Consider the following 17,093-nt stretch of genomic DNA (forward strand, 5'->3'; position numbering starts at 1 on the left):
ATCTCATTTGTATTGAAAATGTTCACTCAAAGGTTTAACTGCAATTCCCGTGCGGACACGGACACGGACGCTTTCTCCTTATCCTCATCTCGCCATCCCCTGCCCCTTATCTCCACACTAACCCACATCGCTCACCTGCCTGCCCATTCAGCAGTGTAAATTGTTATTTTTACAACGAAATAAATGTGTTACAAATTTACACACGTACGAATGAAAAAAAAAAGACTCGTCAATTTCTTCTTCGACGCTGTCTCTCTGGCGCATCCGCTGAAAATGCTTTTAATTTATTTGCGTTCGGCGCCGCCATCGCCGCCATCACACTGCTTATCTATTGCCATTTGCTGCGGTTGCTTCAACGACTGCTCCATCGTTGTACCTGCTGCCAGTTGCCAACTGCCAGTTGCCAGTTGCCAGTCGGAGACTGTGGCCTGTGGACTGTGGACCGTGGACTGAGGACCGTGGACTGGCTCGCAGTGCAATCAATTTACATGCGTCGTCATCTTCTGGTTGCTACTTCTACATCAAAATGCCAAGCAAACAATTTTCCAGCGCTTAGGGCTTTTGGCTTCACTTCGCCGCCGACTGTGGGATCTTTGCCAAAAAAAAATAAATAAAAAAAAGAAAAACACACACTCGCAAATCGAAATTGTTTTCTTCAGCTATGACAAAGCTACATACCCTTTTCCCTTAATGGATTCTCTATTCGCTTACTGATCATAGCTCGTAGCTACTCCTCATCTCCTCTTTTCATCTCTCATTTCTTATCGGCCAACTTCTTAATAAACCGATTGTAAGTGGGACATTACATTTGACAATAATATCTTATTAAAGACCAAAGGAGTTAGCTTGGTCCGTTTTTGAATTTGAATATGAATTTGAATTTAATTAAATGTGAGCTTATCTTTGTTTCAATTGGCTCGTATTCACATAAAGATAAAGAGGAGTTATGCCTTCGAATTGTAAATGCAGCGTCCATAGATAATGAAAGAACTAGAGAAATATTGATTTATAATCATATTCAAAAGGAAACGTGTTTTAGTTAAGATTGAATGCAAATTTCAACTGTATTTCAAAATTAGAATAATACTACAAGAAATTGTTTCGGTCAATAGCTTTTTTTGGAGTTGTGTCTTGAAAGAGTACTTTTAAAATAAATTGAAATTAATATTTTGTGTGCTGGCTCAACTGGTTATATAAGATATGATACCTATTCTTTCTTGAATAAAATCATTCGGTTTTTTTCTGTGACAACAGCTTTAGCCGGGGAGGAGAGTTCAGATATGTTATTACTATTATTAATATTAATAACAAATAATTTCAACATCTCTCATGCCGTCTTTCTCCGTCCCTGTAGTTCAGATATAATTTCTCTTTGATTTGCTTGCTGATTCATTTTTCCATTCCAAACTCTTACTTTCTAGGCTTACTTCTACTCTTTGGGGCACATTTAAAGTACACTTAACATATCGGCGGCTGATTAAATAGTCTTTTATTAATTCACTTAAATTTTTTAGGGATTTCTTAAAAAAATATTGAGATGTACATATAATTTGAATGCTGCCACGTGCTGCTCACCTAAATGATAAAAACAATACACCCCTTTAATCCGGGGGAAGGGTATACAAAGAAGGCAAAAAAGTGCCTTCACAGCAGCGCAAAGAAGCCATAAAAATGACCAGCTGTACAGAGCGGCACGAGCAGCGGTAGCAACAACAACAACACCAACGGTAGCAACAATGAAACGCAACTGAAACGTGAAGGCAAGAGATTGAGCACAAGATTGAGTTGAGTAGAAATAAAAATTTATGGAGTGGTCATTTATCACGAGACTTCGTACTTGTATTTCACGTTCGTTGCTCATGTTGTTATTGCGACGCTTGCCACACCCCCAACCTCCTTTGGCCGCCTTTGAGGCTCTGCTATCTGTTTGCTGCAAAAAAAAGAAAGAAAGAAAGAAAGAGGAGAAGAGAAGTCCAAAACCGAAGCGCAAGGCGAGTGAAAGGTCCTTTGCTGTTTTAACTGTAAGCAGCCATAAAATGAGCAACAGCAGCACCAACAATAATAATAATAACGGGCACGCTGTTGCTGTTGCTGTTGCTGTAACTGTTACCGTTTGTTTCACTGTTTGGTTTATTTTTTATTTTGTTGTCCTGTCCATGCAGTTTGTTTTGTTTTTGCTGGTGTGTTTTTTTATGTATTTTGTATATTTGTTCACTGCTGGCTCCCGCTTTTCGAAAGTTAAAGCTTAAAATTTTAATGGAATTTCCTTGTCAAGCAAACCGCATATACTACAAACGCTTGCTTGTTTAAACACGCACACACATACGAGTACACATGCATATACACATATGTATGTATGTACACTCAGAGAAAACAGAGAAAAACAATACAAATTTGTTTTGTCTAAATGGTGCCAATTGTTGGATAGCTGCGACAATGGTGCAACACCCTAAATTTCAGTACGGACTTAATGTATCCAACACTCATTAATAGTTCGATTAAGATACGTTTCTTGTAGCTAGCGAAATTACTGATTATAACAGCACTAACTTAAATTTAATTCACGCCTAAGGTTTCCTTTTTGATTTCAACATTTTGACGCAATTTTTTCGATTTTGCTTTCAATATTTATCATATACATAGAAGTACAAGTAGGTATATATTGTATATATTTTTACTAGAAAGTCGATTCCCAAGATTTTATCTTATAAATATAAATATTGAAATAGATGGGAACACCCTGTCGGAGGAATAGTGTTTGTAACCGTGTCCTTAATACAGCGACTCGACCAACGTTTATGCTAAGACGTGGAGGGGATGATTAAAGTTTCTGCTCTGATTGGTTAAATCAAATCATTAAAAACCTAATTAGCGGTGTTTGGCATTATGTGCGTATTCTCTGCTACGACAATATTTTCCACCATTGATGATACTTTTGTATTATCAATGATGAATATACATGTACTAATAGGGTTATTAGTTATTAATTACACATGAATTCGATAGCAAACACTTATAACTTGTATGCTATGTTAATACTCTTGATTAGCTTACTTGGGAATTAAAGTCAATCAACTATTATCTCTATTTAACATTTAAGCCTTGATTCATGCTAATATATTAAAGAGACCTTAAGTAGGAAAATTGCTTCAAGATATTTTAAAACTAAATTTTAAAACGCTATTGTTTTTGCTAAGTGTATGTAATTGCATAGTGCTTTACTGGGCGTTGGCATTGTCGTCATCGCTGACAATGCTTCTGATAATCCACTAATGTAACTTTTTTTCACTAAGATTTGCGATTTCCCGCGCACAAATGTGCGTGAGCTTGCGTGTGTGTGCGTGTGGGTGTTTGCATTTACAGTCGCTCAGCATTCGAATGTTTAAACATTTTTACGCACTTCACGGCAATTCCCCATAGTGCCGACACGTCCAAAACCACCTTCATCGCCTTCAAATGAGACCCACGCAGCACACGTCGTATACGTTATATGTGCTTGTGGATGTGTGTGTGTGTGTGTGTGTGTGTCTGTGTGTGTGTGCGTAAAAATCTGTGGCCAACTGCTGTAACATGGCTATGAAATGGGTGCTGGGGGATGTGGAAGCGTGCGAAAAATCAACATTGACGTTTACGTTGACGTTAGCAAAAGGCTTAAGCCGAGTCATAAAATGCGACAAAATGTTTTATGTCCCCGACCAATGGAGTGGAGAGGGGCGTTGACATTCAAGCAGCTAAAGTACTTATGAAGTCTATAGAGAACAGCTACAAGTATAGACTTTTCAAAAGCCAAAGCGACCGGAGCACTTAAATTATGTCATGCACTATTGGAATTTATGTCTTTATTTAATTGTGTGATTAGCCATTCATTCGTTGTGGCTCTCTTAACGGCAGCAGTGCTTGGCTCTATCCTCGAAGGTCCTAGTGACCCGAGTAAGCAGTGGCAGTTTATGGCTAAGTGACATTTTACTAACACTCCTGAAGCTGTTACGTTTTGGAGTAAGCCGTTTATTCTAACAAATATAATCCGGCTCGAACGAGCTTTTGATTTCGAAAGATCAAGCTGTCTACTAAGGGCTCAAACAATGATAGTGAAAATGTATTTCACAGTTTGAAATATAACTGTGATTAGATGTGTGCTTCATGGCGACACTGAATGAACTGCCCTGCCACATCATTTTTTAAAGAAAAAGTATTTTTTTATCTGAAATATAAAAATATTTTGCTTCATAACATCACATTTTGTTTCCATAATAAGGAATTACATGAAAGGCTGCGATTGAATTGATTGTCCCATTCGGCTTACTCAGACAAGTCGTTCACTATTTTGCTTTAATTTGAAACAGTTGGCTACTAAATATAGTATTTAAGTATTTATGTTTGCATTTTATATAAATATCAATAAATTTCATTTTTTATCGGATTTAAAAGAACTTTCTTGACGTTTGTTATTGTTATTTATACATACTATACATACGTACTATTTAGTATGTAGAAGAATACAATTAATGTGAAATAAATAATTAAACAACTTTTAATTTTAAATAATTTCCATTCTTCATTATGCATTCATTTCTCAATTCCGTACTCTTATTTAAGCAAGAAAAACCTTCATCAAAAGTAATTTTGTTTTACATTAATAAAAAAAAATTAATAAACAGATTAGAAAGAAAAATCCAGACCTTTTCAGCGCATGATTGTACTCGATTTCAGCAAAAGTATAATCCCAATCAGAAGAAGTTGAGCAAATTAAGGTCTGTTTTTGTTATACTTATATTAATATTGCCAATCAAAATTCATCCACTTTTCTTTATAGATGATAAAAACATAATGGCCAAGAACTTGCGTAGCACTCTTTTTCATGTTCCTTATAAAATAAATCCCTTTTCCAGATTGCATTTTAACCTATCCTTAGTTTTCTCCACATATATCGCATGACAATAAACAAATTCTGTAATGTAAATATCTTTTAAAGTAGAACAAGAATTTGAAAACAGCATTTGCTCAACAGTGATGTCTCCCATTTAAATGGGATATCACGTTAATCAGAGACTTCTATATATGCCAAACTGAAGCTTCAATTTCTTCTGCCCCCTTCTCCTCCACAGCCTTGCTCTTTGGTAACATAATACTGGCAGCGAAAAAGCGCGGTGGCTTGCTTTAACTCACTTACCTAGCCACACATACGGGTACTCGCTTAGGTATAACACGTATAAATGTGTTAAATTAACAGGGTTTTCTCTCTTTTGTAACGGCGAGCTGGAAAAAAAGTAACCGAAATTGTGTAAAAAATACCCAAGTGCCTTCAAATGAAATTTATGAGCAAAATTTTTACACCGAACGTATGTTTTGTCATGTGACCATTTGTTGTCCGCACTTCGCCACGCTCGTGTTTGTTTGCCTAAACCCCCTCCCACCACCCACCGCCGTGGAAAACCCCTGACCAAACGAATTGGCTTTTTGTTCTATGAGTATTTTTATTTTATTTTATTTTATTTCATTTCATTTTTTTGTTCTGCCCCTGCTGCATGCTTTCGCGAAACTTTTATACATTTTTTGCTTCTGTCGCTCGCCAAAAAAAGAAGAACAACTAGGAAAAACGCTGCTGTCGTCATACATGTTAAAAATATGCACGTATAGATATAGTATGAATATATGCAGGAGTGTAAAGCGATTCCAAGGCAGCCAAATCGGATGTGTGGTTCGGTATGGCAAAATATGCTTTGATTTTATACACGAAAGTCCCTTGTATGCCCTATAATTGGTTCTCAAGGCACACAAATACTATCATGTCTGGTTTATTTCCACGTCTATGTGTTAAGAATGCTTTTCATCAGTAATAATGCCAATGCTGATGATAGATAAACATTAAAAAACAAAACATGAGCAAATTATTGCACAAAAAATGAAAATATGGATTAGAATCGTAGGTGGATCCAAAATAGCACAAAGAGGGAATTTTACATTTTTCAAATATAGTAAAATAATAAAACCTCCGTTGTGAATATAGTCCTCAGAAGCTGTGTTCAAACAACGATTTTCAAGATTTTAGAATTTTAGAATTAGAATTACAAGACTTAAAATGCTCTCTAATGTAGAATTTAAAGCATTCACTTTTACTGACGGCATTATGGTAGAATGAAGTAGAGCCAAATCAATCTATTGAAGCTATAGAAACATCAGATGCTGTCGATTTCTTCCAATTCTTTAGTAAACTTATTCATATGCTTTTTACAACAGAAAATTTTGAAACATGCGCATCCGAATCTTCATTCATCAAAATACTTAGTAAGCAGATAAAATTAAATTTAAACTAAAAAAAAAACTGATCAGTGAGGGTGCCAAATAATTACAAAATTGACTTATAAGTATTGTTGCAACTGTGTATGATTATCTGATCAGACAGTTTTCTGACTGCCTACATGAAGGGGAGGTAGACTAAAAAATATTTCAATAGAGTTGTCAAACAATTTGTCAACAATTGCTTAGCTTGGTGTACCGAAAAAGTGCTGTTGTACCGATATCGAATAAAATATTGGGCTGAGGAAAAAGATATAAATTTATATTCACTTAGTCAAGCTTAATAGATTAAAATTCATAAAGTATTGCCGCTTGGGATTATTGGAAATTACGGTTGCCCTCCAAAAACATAAAAAAGCGTCTGTCAATTCTTGATTGTCGATTAATTTCTGAGATAAATTGTATCAGCTGTGCAAATTTAATTTCCAATTTGTTTTTGAAAAAGGCGAATATGCAACTAAGGCGGCCGAAATTATAAACAATGGACCCGTATGTCCAATTTTTATTTCAATCGATTGGATTTCGTTCCTAAAATTTGGAATTGAGCCGTAGCCGAAAATGTTGGTAGAATCGTAGAAATAATTGAAGCAGACCGACATATCAGCAGCTCAAGAGGTTAAAATTTACCACAAAAGAGCTTAAACCCACTTATAAAAAGTTGGATTTAAAAAGAAGCTTGTCATTGCAAATAATAGAATGGATCGAGCTTACATATACAAGAAAGTGCTGTTTTGCTGTGTATTTGGTGGGACTGGAAGCGAATCATTCACAATGAGTTGCTTTTATCTGGTCACACTATGAGTTGGGACTCTCTACTGTCCAGAATTGGCAAAAAGCAAAAGGCATTCTTTTTCAATTCATTTCAAACGCTAGACCACACATATGTAACAATAATGTCACGGCGGAAACTCAGGGAACTTGGTCGGGAGGTCTTAATGCATTCGCTGTATAGTCCTTATCTGTAATCTAGTGATAATTACCCTTTTATGTCATTAATAATTAATCAAAATATTGTGGGTGATAAAAAAGTGCATTCAGTGGAGAGCTAGGAGTAGGCTAGGTGGATTGGCGGTTTTTCCAGCAGCAAGCACCAGAGCTTTTGGCGAGAAGAATTACAAGTATAAAGCTTCTCTAAAAATGGCAACATATCTGACCTAAATCGGACAACGCAGTGCCTTTTAAATAAAATCAAAGCAAAAATTGTGAATAAAATTTAAAATTTCGAGCTTTTACTTTTCTAGCCCAGAAGCAAATAATTGATAAGTGCATTCAGGTAATATTTTCCATTATTTTTAAATACAAATTTACATTTTGTGATTGTAAAGATTGTCGATTTTAAAAGTAAAGAAAGTATAAGAAATAATCCAGGTCCCCCTAAGCCCTAGGCAGGTCAAGTTTATTTTTTTATTCTGATACACCCCCCACTCCCCCGCAATTCGTGTTCTTGGAATTTTGAAATCAGTTTTAGTAGTTACTTCCAGTTAGTGCTTATGTGTCCGTATGCCAAGTTTCATCATGATAGGTGAATTCTGAAGAAAGTTATAGCCATAAATAAAATCGCTGCTCATGCTCTGCTTGCAGCGCTGCCTGCAGCTGTTGTTGTTGTTGCTTATATATACACGTATATAAACAAGCATAGACACGTGATGTAAATGTAAAACTGTACATAAACATGTCTTCTATGTATGTATTAAATAAATTTTCTTAATTAATTTAATAAATTAATTAAATTTTTTTAACAATTTATTCTTTTTAAATATTTTTGTTTTTAAATTTTTCTTTTTTGTGGAGAGCACAGGCTATTTTACTGTCGGGCTTGCTCGACTGTAGCGTTCTATCTTGCTTACATCATATTTCTGTGACATCTGACCAAACCATCTTTGGCTAAATTGGGGATGCAGCGATTTCTGTGGCACATCTAGATTTATAAAATGCTAAAATTCTAAAAATGAACCGTGTAGGAACAATGTCTTATTCGATAGTATAAAGAGGTTGTTCAACAAAATAAGAAAAAGTATAATATATATATCTAGTGATGGCAAGGTTAGTGGGACTTGACTATAGTTTTGCTGTTGATTTGTGTTTCCTTTCCCGCCATACAAGTGGTATGTCATAATCGTGATTCAAGTTTTCTGAGTTCTCTTTGATTTTCCTAAAAAAGTTGCTGCTCCCGCACCAGCAGCAGAAACATTGAAGATTTGGCCCGACATTCTGGGACATCTACTCGTACAGCTTAGGGCATGTTATCTTGGGAATTTTGATTTTGATTTTGCTTACAATACGCGTGTGAATTTCTGAGTGTGTATGTGTGTGTACATGAGGGTGTGCGCTTCATTGATTTAATGGAAAAACTTTTTGGTCAATTTCGGGCAGAAAAAAAATAGTACAGCAACCAAACTACCAACTATCAAGTAACTGCCCAACCAAATCCCACTACCATGCTCTCTCATATACATATGTGCATATAAATAAATATATACAATTGTACATACTTATGTATGTAGATATGTGTGAGTGTGTGTGTGTTGCGGTCGCGAGGGAAGGGCGTCGGCATCGATATCGCCAGAATGGCTTGGCATAAAAAACATTGTTATTTTTGTTGCTGATTTTTGTTTTATTGTTGTTTTTTTGCTTTTACTGTTGTTGCTGTTTTTGTTGTTGTTAGTGTTGTTAGTGTTGTTGATGACCACCAGGAGCCAAGTCCATACGTTTTTCGAAGCTGTTTATAGTAATTTTCAATAGTTTTGCGGTGTTCATGTGAAAAATATGTTCCGCCTTTTTTCCCACATTTGTTGGCTCGCATAATTTTTGAAGCTGAGTTCCGTTATTGTTGTAGAGGCTACTGTTGTTGTTGTTATTGTTGTTGGTTCTTGTACTGCAAGTTATATGGCAGCTATGACAGTGATTCATTGTCATACGAGCATTGTTGTCCCGTTTTGTTTCGATGTTGTAGTTGTTGCTGTTGTTGCATTTTTTTTGATTTGGAAATAGACTGAAAACAAAGTTTGCAGAGACCGTTGATATGACCAATTGATATGGCATCGTGATGTGAGCTTGAGGGCAAACATGTATGTATGTATATCAACTAATAAATAAGAAAGTCAAAGTTTACTCTGAAAAGTTTAGGCATACTCTCGCACATTCAATTGCACTTCTTTGAGGTGTAAGTGATGGATCGACTTTGAAAGAGCCATACTATAGCCTGTATATCGAAGCTAAATTGACTTCGGTTTAATACAGATTTGAAAATAAGATTATAAATGCAAAAAGGGGGCCGTTGTTATCCTTACCCCTAGCATAATAAAAATGTGTTTTTTAATTATAAATCCCAAGACAATACATGAAAGGACAATTTCAGGGACTGTAATTATTATAAGTATTATTCTAATAATTACAAAATAATAATTATTTTTTAATTTTATTCATTCGCTCACAACATAATGATTAATATTGAGTTTTTGAAAAAGGCAGGGAAAATTACGGCTCCAGTACAATGTATAAGAATTAAAATTTTTAGATCATGCCGAAAATGAATAAATAATCAAAAAAAGAAGGATATTGCTAAATTCTTCGTGCTCTCACTATAAGTGAATGTTTTTTTCCTAAAAAAAATAATAATCATTATTTGCGGACCCTGGATTACAATATCTTATTTGTAGATAAATATAGTATAGTCCATATTCTCCATTGCCTATTTCGCTTGAGTGTTTTTTTTTTTGTCACTTCTATCATAAAGGATTTGGTTGTATTTTTGCATTTTTGTGTGTAATTCAGTGCTCTTCTTTTTTTTTTGTATCCGTAGGCTCCCCAATAAATACATATACAAATCGTAATTGCGTTGTTGATTATTATACCCTATATACGAAGGTTGAAAGGGTATCCTAGAAAATCGAAATGCCAAATGTACGAGTATGTAGGAGACTTCCTTTCATAGGTACCTAAATGATCAGGACGATGACATGAATTGATAAAGTATGAACTCCAAGAACTGTTGAACCGTAACTGCTAGGGACTCCAAACCAGGAGCAGAGACTTATAGCGGTGTCCGAAATAAATACGTTTTTGTAGGGATCGGACAACTTCGAAAGAGTTAAGTGCTTTCAAATAAGTTATCCAACCAATTACAATTAAATTTTTACTTTTTTTGCGGGTCTAGGATCGTGTCAGGATTATTTATAAGTTGGGATGAAGATGGTATCTTTAAGCTTATGATGAACATGTTCAGTGCTTTTGCTGTTTGATTTGTGGTCCTTAAAGAAGAAACATTAAATGGAGTGTGTATAAGATCTTCGGCCTAGACGCGAAACGCTTCAGTCAGAACAGATATATATTTATCCAAATATTGTGGCTATATCGGATCAATTGTGGATATAGCTTAAGGCGCATGCTAAGCACTGCCAGCTATGGAGAATATTCAAATGGAGCATTCGAGTGTGCTTCTCTTTTTTTTGTGGTGCGACATGCATTTGAAATTCTCGAACAAGACAAAGAGATGACAGTCAAGGTACAGGACAGGCAGGACTTCTTTCATCATTCTGGTCAAAAGCACAAAAAGCCAAATAAAGTCGGACAGCGGCAGAAGATCGAGTGCATGTCCTGTAATTAAGTTAAAACCGACGCGACTGCAAATGAAACGCTGTGTAAACTCAGAGTGGAAGCCGCAGACAAAGGGAGAGGCAGGACTGATGGCAGGCAGGCAGGCAGGCTATGTGGCAGTGTGGCAGACAATTGACGTTGTCGTTGTCGTTGACGTTATCGTCCTCTTTCGATACGACTTCGACTTCAACTTGTGGTCGTTGCGAGTCGCAGTATTTGTGCAATTTGTGCTACAAGCCGGCAAAGTGTTTTACTAGTCGCTGTCTGTGCAAGGAGGGAGGGCGGCAGAGATGTGGCAGGATGCGGCGCACTTTCTGCGTACAATGATGATGCCAATGACGATATTGTCATGTATCTCTGATGCTGTATTCTCTCTCTCATACACACACACACACACACACAGACACACAAATAGCGGTGCAAACAGACAAACAGCCAGATAGAAAGACTGACAAGCAGACGAAGAGGCACATAGAGCGAATTTTGCCAATTAAAGTTTGTTTTAATTAAACAACTTACTTACTTAGTTACCTACTTATTGTTGCAAGTAAAATGCAGTAGACTGCATCTTCCTGCACTGCTGGTGCGTCATCCTCGTCATCCTCGACATCCTCAGTCTCGTTATCCTCAACGTCATTCACTTTGGCAAACAGAAGCAGACAACTGCAGGTACGAAGTTGGGCATAGTTGGATCTAAAATTCTGTCTGCTACACAAGTTGCTTGTCTCACAACTGCCGCTGTGAAGACCTCAAATATTCAATCAGATCAGATAAAGCCAAGTAACATTTCCAATAGGCAGCACTAAAAGAAATCCCTCAATCATACAGCTGAAAATTCATTATAAGATTGGTAATTTCGGCAAATAGATCCCATTTCAATTCATCTCCTTTTGTGCCTAACATTTTTAAGTTCACTTGAATCGAATACGAATCAATCCCAAATGCAAAATCAAGGTAAACCCTTCTTTTTATTCTATGTTCTGTTAAAAAAATAAATAATAAAAATGTTTAATTAGTTTCTTTAACAAATCAAGCCTATGTTAATGTTTTCAAAACCAAGATTTCGCAGAGAGAAAAACCAACTTTTTACCTAACATACCTATTTTCACTGATGGCATTTTATTTTAGAACGAAATTCTTGTGTTTTTTAATAAAGATTTTAACTGTGATGGCAATTCTTGAAACAATGTGATTTAATTTTACGATTATTTTGAGTTATTTAATAAATACAAGAGATAAAATGTTGCATGTTGGATTTTTCTATCTTTGGAATTGTGGACAGTTTTGCTGGAAGTCTTTAGTGGGGAAAATGATATATACACTTTATTGGTTCACAGATGCTGGCTTTTACTTTTTTACGAATATTTAAAAAAAAACAATATACACGTTTCTTTCCATAAAAATCATTAAATTTTGTCACGAAAACTCAAGCAATTCACAAGAGCATTTGCTTCTGTTATCCAAGCAGCTTTAACAGCCGCAGCGACGCTTAACAGCGATTCAAATGTTAATTTAACAGTCTCAGTTTTTGGACAATAAGTATGTTGGGGAAAACCCAAATGAGTCGCATACATGATTGCTATTTAGTGCATATGCCTCACAAGTCATGTATGTATATACTACTCGTATGTACAAGTACAAAAAATGTTGTCCGCTCGACTTGATTATGTTCGATTTGTGTTTAATGTTATGTCCTGGTTGGATAACAATGTTATGTATGATTTCGTATGGGAATAAGTAGACGTTAACATTTAAATAATGTAATTCCATAACCTATGTATAGTATATGATATCACTTATCAAATAAGAGACATTTGACAACGCACGTGTTAAAAGAAGAAGCGGAAGATATGTAAGTATGTACGAGTATAGATTTCCGACTTACAGCAGTGTTCAAAGTGTTCTAAGTATTTGAAAATAAATTAAAAAGTGTAAGAAACTATTTGTGAAGAAATTATTAAGGTTCCCGTGACAAATCCTAGTAGTAAATAGTTAAAGTTCCTTCGCATAGATTTCATTCCATAAGAAATAAATATCCTGACTAAGGTAAGTCAGGAGATACAGCATTCGCAGTGCGCCATAAATGTAATTTTTGATGTCGAGTATTTTTGGTCATCAGAAACGCTTAGCAGGGCTTTTTCTGAAAATGTTTTTGTCTGGTTTTCTGGTCATACAGAACTGTAAATGGGCCAGATATGTACCACAGCCGAAGTCGAAAAGGAACTTTATAGTGCTTTTGAATATTGCTTGTGACTGGCACTGTAGTTTGGTTAGATTTGAATTTTCTCATAACAGACGCCTAGGCATCTGCTGATGTAGAATTGAAAGATGCCTCAGTTATATGAGAAGCGCATAGAAGGGCTTTAATAACTTGGTGGATTGCCACTACTGGAAATGCCTACGGCAGTCAGTGTAAACGGTTTTCAATGTTGCAGCTACCAAATCAACTTCTGTGTAGACACATGGACCACCAGACGGATGGATGGTCGCGCCGTGCGTCGACGTGCTGTGCTGCTCTGTGCCGTGCCGTGCCGAGCCGTGCCGTGCCGCGCTGGGCCGTGCTGGGCATGCAGTCAGGCACTCAGCACCAAATCAGTGTGCGTGTATTTGTATGTCTCAGTTCTGCTGTTGCTGGCTTGTTTGTTGTTTTTGCGCCTTTATACTTGCAGTCGTACAGTAGCAATGCCTGAAATCCTGTTGTGAACACACATACACACACTAACACAGACACACGCATTAATATCGCAGAATGCACAACACACACACACACACACATAGCGGCGACGGAGACAAGCGTTCGAGCTCTGTGCATGGTACGTGTCGCCACCGCATCCTCCTGTCCTGTTGCAACTCCTAAGTGCGGGTGCGTGGGTGCTCTCTGAGTGTGTGTGTGTGTGTGGGTGTGTGTGTTTGTGAGCCTAATTAAAATTCCGCATAGCATTTAATGCCGTTGATGAGAAAACGTGCCCAAGACAGCGGAAATATCCATTTAATTAAAATTTGAAAATAAACTACAAGTGCAAAAAAGTAAACTTCATACCAAAAATGCCAAACGAGTTACTTTTGAATGCAGAGACACACGCACACACGAACATATTTATGTATATATATATAAACATATATATGCCTGTGTGCCTATATGTGCTCAATAACGTGGCTCCTGACTACGAGTTTGTGTTAGAGAACTCTTCTAAAATATACTTTAAATTAGGTTTGATGAACAATATTTAGGTGCAGTCTGTAAAATAAAGAAATCTTTTTCAAAATGGCTTCGTCTTTACATCGGTAGTTCAATAAAAAAAAAACGTAATTCAAATTCTGAATAAATGCCAAGTCGAAAATAGAACCCGCAAAACAGATGAATAATTAATGACCTTGTTTTGCAGGAGTATTAACACAATTTCTTGAAATATGAAACATCTGTTTATACGTTCATTTGTTTATTTGTATTGCTGAATAATATTGTTTTTATTAAAAAGCGTGCAGATAAGAAATGACTCGCGAAACATTGATAGAAATTAAAATATTATTAATGTAAATTAGTTTTATAAAATTAGACCTTTAAATACGTAATTAAAACTGCTTGTTGAATGAAGCAAAGCGTTCTTGTGCTTCTGTGGGCCATGGGCAGGAATCATATTTATTTTATGTTTTACTTATTAAGTGTTTCTAAGGAATCATATTTATTTGTTGACTATAGATAGAAGCTGAGCAAAAATGTTCATGTATCTGCCTCTCATACTTTCTGGTTTTATTAATTTCAAGCGATAATGGGGTGTGCCATTCGTATTGGGACTTTCCATTTTATATTTTCTGTCGATTTGCTTACGAAGTGTGGCTTGCAAGTCCAGTTCCCCAATTGTTCACATATGCGAAAATGGAGGAGCTCTATAAGCACAGTTATACGCCATTGCATACAATAACATTCAACACCTCATGCATGAAATCTGAAAAACAATTTTAAAATTTAGTCTAAAATGAAATTTCAGGCTTCACAAATAATTGCATTGAAATATCATTTGCAATTGTTCCACAGAAAAGTGAAAACCAGAGCAGCTGTTGGGATTTTTAAGATTGCTCTTTGTTGGACAAATTCAAAATCGAGTTCACAAACATGAAACATTTCAAAAAATTCCTCAAAATATATTTTCCGTTTTAAATCAACATTTCTACAGATATATTTTTAATTTTCAGATACTTGTATATTGTTAATAAATACTGGTGTTTTACGGAAGATAGAACAGTTGGGCAAATCGGATTTGCATAATTTTTACGATTTACAAAAGAGATGATTGATTGATTGATTTTATTATCTATTTTATCAAAAAAAACTTTAGTTGACCGCGAAAAAAGATGCCCATTTGAATGTGGATTTGACCCAAAATCATCTTCTCGCCTACAATTTTCTTTACGATTATTTTAATTACATTTTTTTATACATACGTGTAGAGAGGACGCTTGCTTCGATCATAAGATGTAAGAAAGTTGTAGGAAAGATGTAATAAGAACATTAATATGTATATATATACAAATTAAAAGAGTTGAAATCCTTGAAGTAAAGGTTTTGGCAAATCATTTTGTATTTTGGTTAACGGCGATCTACGCAGCATAGTTCCTCTCTTACTGGATCAATTATATGATATTATTTGAATAATAAAGACCATAGTGAAATATTAAAGAGCCAACAATTCGTCTTGATCAGAATGTTAACTCCATTGAGTTTTCTGCACACTTAAGACATTTCAAGTAACCCTCTCGAGAGGTGGCCATCCAATTTAAAGCGCCATATGCATCCATCTAGTATGCCCTTCTACATGTGGGGTATTGCGTAAAAATAAATAAATACATACTACAATAAACTAAGTATGGAGATTGAAAAACTCACCCCATAATAGATTTCAACGCCTATTTTCGGTTGCATTGTCCTTTCACAGCTTATCTATTTATTTCCATATCGAAATCAGCAAAGAGAATTCATTGGGTTTTTTATGTTAAATTTGTATCATTTATTTGTATTTGTTTTGTTTTAAATACAATATTCATTAATAATAATTTCATTTATTGTATCTGTATAAGTTTTGTTTGTTTTTTTTTTTTTTAACTTGCCGTTGTGTGTGTGTGTGTGTGTGGCGTGTGTATTTATTTCGGATACGCTTTTTATGCTCCCTGCGGCCACAAATTGGGATCCAAGCTGGAAAATTGTGTTTATCTTTTGTTTTTTTTTTGTATTTTCTTTGGAAAATTGTACGAGCATGTGCTGAGCGTAAAATATTGAAATTGCTGTTTTAACAAACCACATAAAATAATGCCGCCACACTCATACGAGCACAATCTACTTGTATGAAGAGTGTAATTGAAGGTGTTGAAAACTGGTATTTAAACGTATAATCTTCATATACATGTAAACCATTTACTATATATGTATGTATGTACTCGTACCGCACAAAAATCTGGGCACAGAGGGCTGAGCAAATTATTTGCAGTTCGAAAGCTCGCTTTGCTGACTTGGCCTGCTGTGGGGACAATTTCTTTCATATATATATATAGTATATGTATAATCATCATAGGTGTTGAGCTACTTACTCGTTATTGCTGTACGGCATTGTATTTTATTTCGTGTTTTTCTCTTCTTTTTTTAATGCTTAAGTTCGACTTTTGTTGATTTTGTTTTGGTATTGATTTTGATTTCCACTCGAAATGCACACAGTTTTTGATGTTGTAGCTTCATAAATGTATCCTGCTTTTATAATATTTGATTTGATTTCATTTCATTCTGCTTTTACATATATACTTGTACGTATGTATGTGTGTATACTTGTATGTATATATGCCCTAGTTGTTGTTGATGCTACTGTTATTCTGTTTTTGTTGCTGTTGCATACATCAATATTTAAATATTTATACGCATTTGGATTTTGCAAATGAAGTGAGGACTTTGTTTATGTTTTCACACATTTTATGTGTTTTCTTTACTTTTCGCTTTCTTTTTCATTTAGGGCCCCATTGAGAGCCCTTCTTCCCTATATATTGCTGTGTCTATATGCAAATATTTATATATCTCTGTGTGTGTGTCTGTGTCTGTATGTTGGTGTTAGTGGCAATTTCATAACGCATAAATGACGTTTTGATTTTTCAAGTACATGCATCTCGCTTCATTTCATTTGAATTTGAATTTTCCTTTTTGTTCTTTGCTTAATTAG

At 35.5% G+C, this 17,093-nt stretch overlaps 1 protein-coding gene across 1 annotated transcript in view; it reads right to left on the bottom strand.

Moving 5' to 3' along the window:
* Nucleotides 1-284: 284 nt before the first annotated feature.
* The window catches only part of LOC115628940 (chaoptin), a 43,382-nt gene continuing 26,573 nt past the window's right edge, over nt 285-17,093 (bottom strand). Inside the window, exons 6-9 of the mRNA XM_030525213.1 lie at nt 11,429-11,556; nt 8,145-8,215; nt 1,838-1,930; nt 285-449 (exon numbers count right to left, since the gene is read on the bottom strand). Of these exons, the coding sequence (XP_030381073.1) occupies nt 285-449; nt 1,838-1,930; nt 8,145-8,215; nt 11,429-11,556 (457 nt within the window). The remainder of the gene's footprint in view (nt 450-1,837; nt 1,931-8,144; nt 8,216-11,428; nt 11,557-17,093) is intronic.

Source organism: Scaptodrosophila lebanonensis, unplaced genomic scaffold (genome assembly GCF_003285725.1).
Source record: "Scaptodrosophila lebanonensis strain 11010-0011.00,11010-0021.00 unplaced genomic scaffold, SlebRS2 tig00000129-arrow-arrow-pilon, whole genome shotgun sequence".
Taxonomy (NCBI): domain Eukaryota; kingdom Metazoa; phylum Arthropoda; class Insecta; order Diptera; family Drosophilidae; genus Scaptodrosophila; species Scaptodrosophila lebanonensis.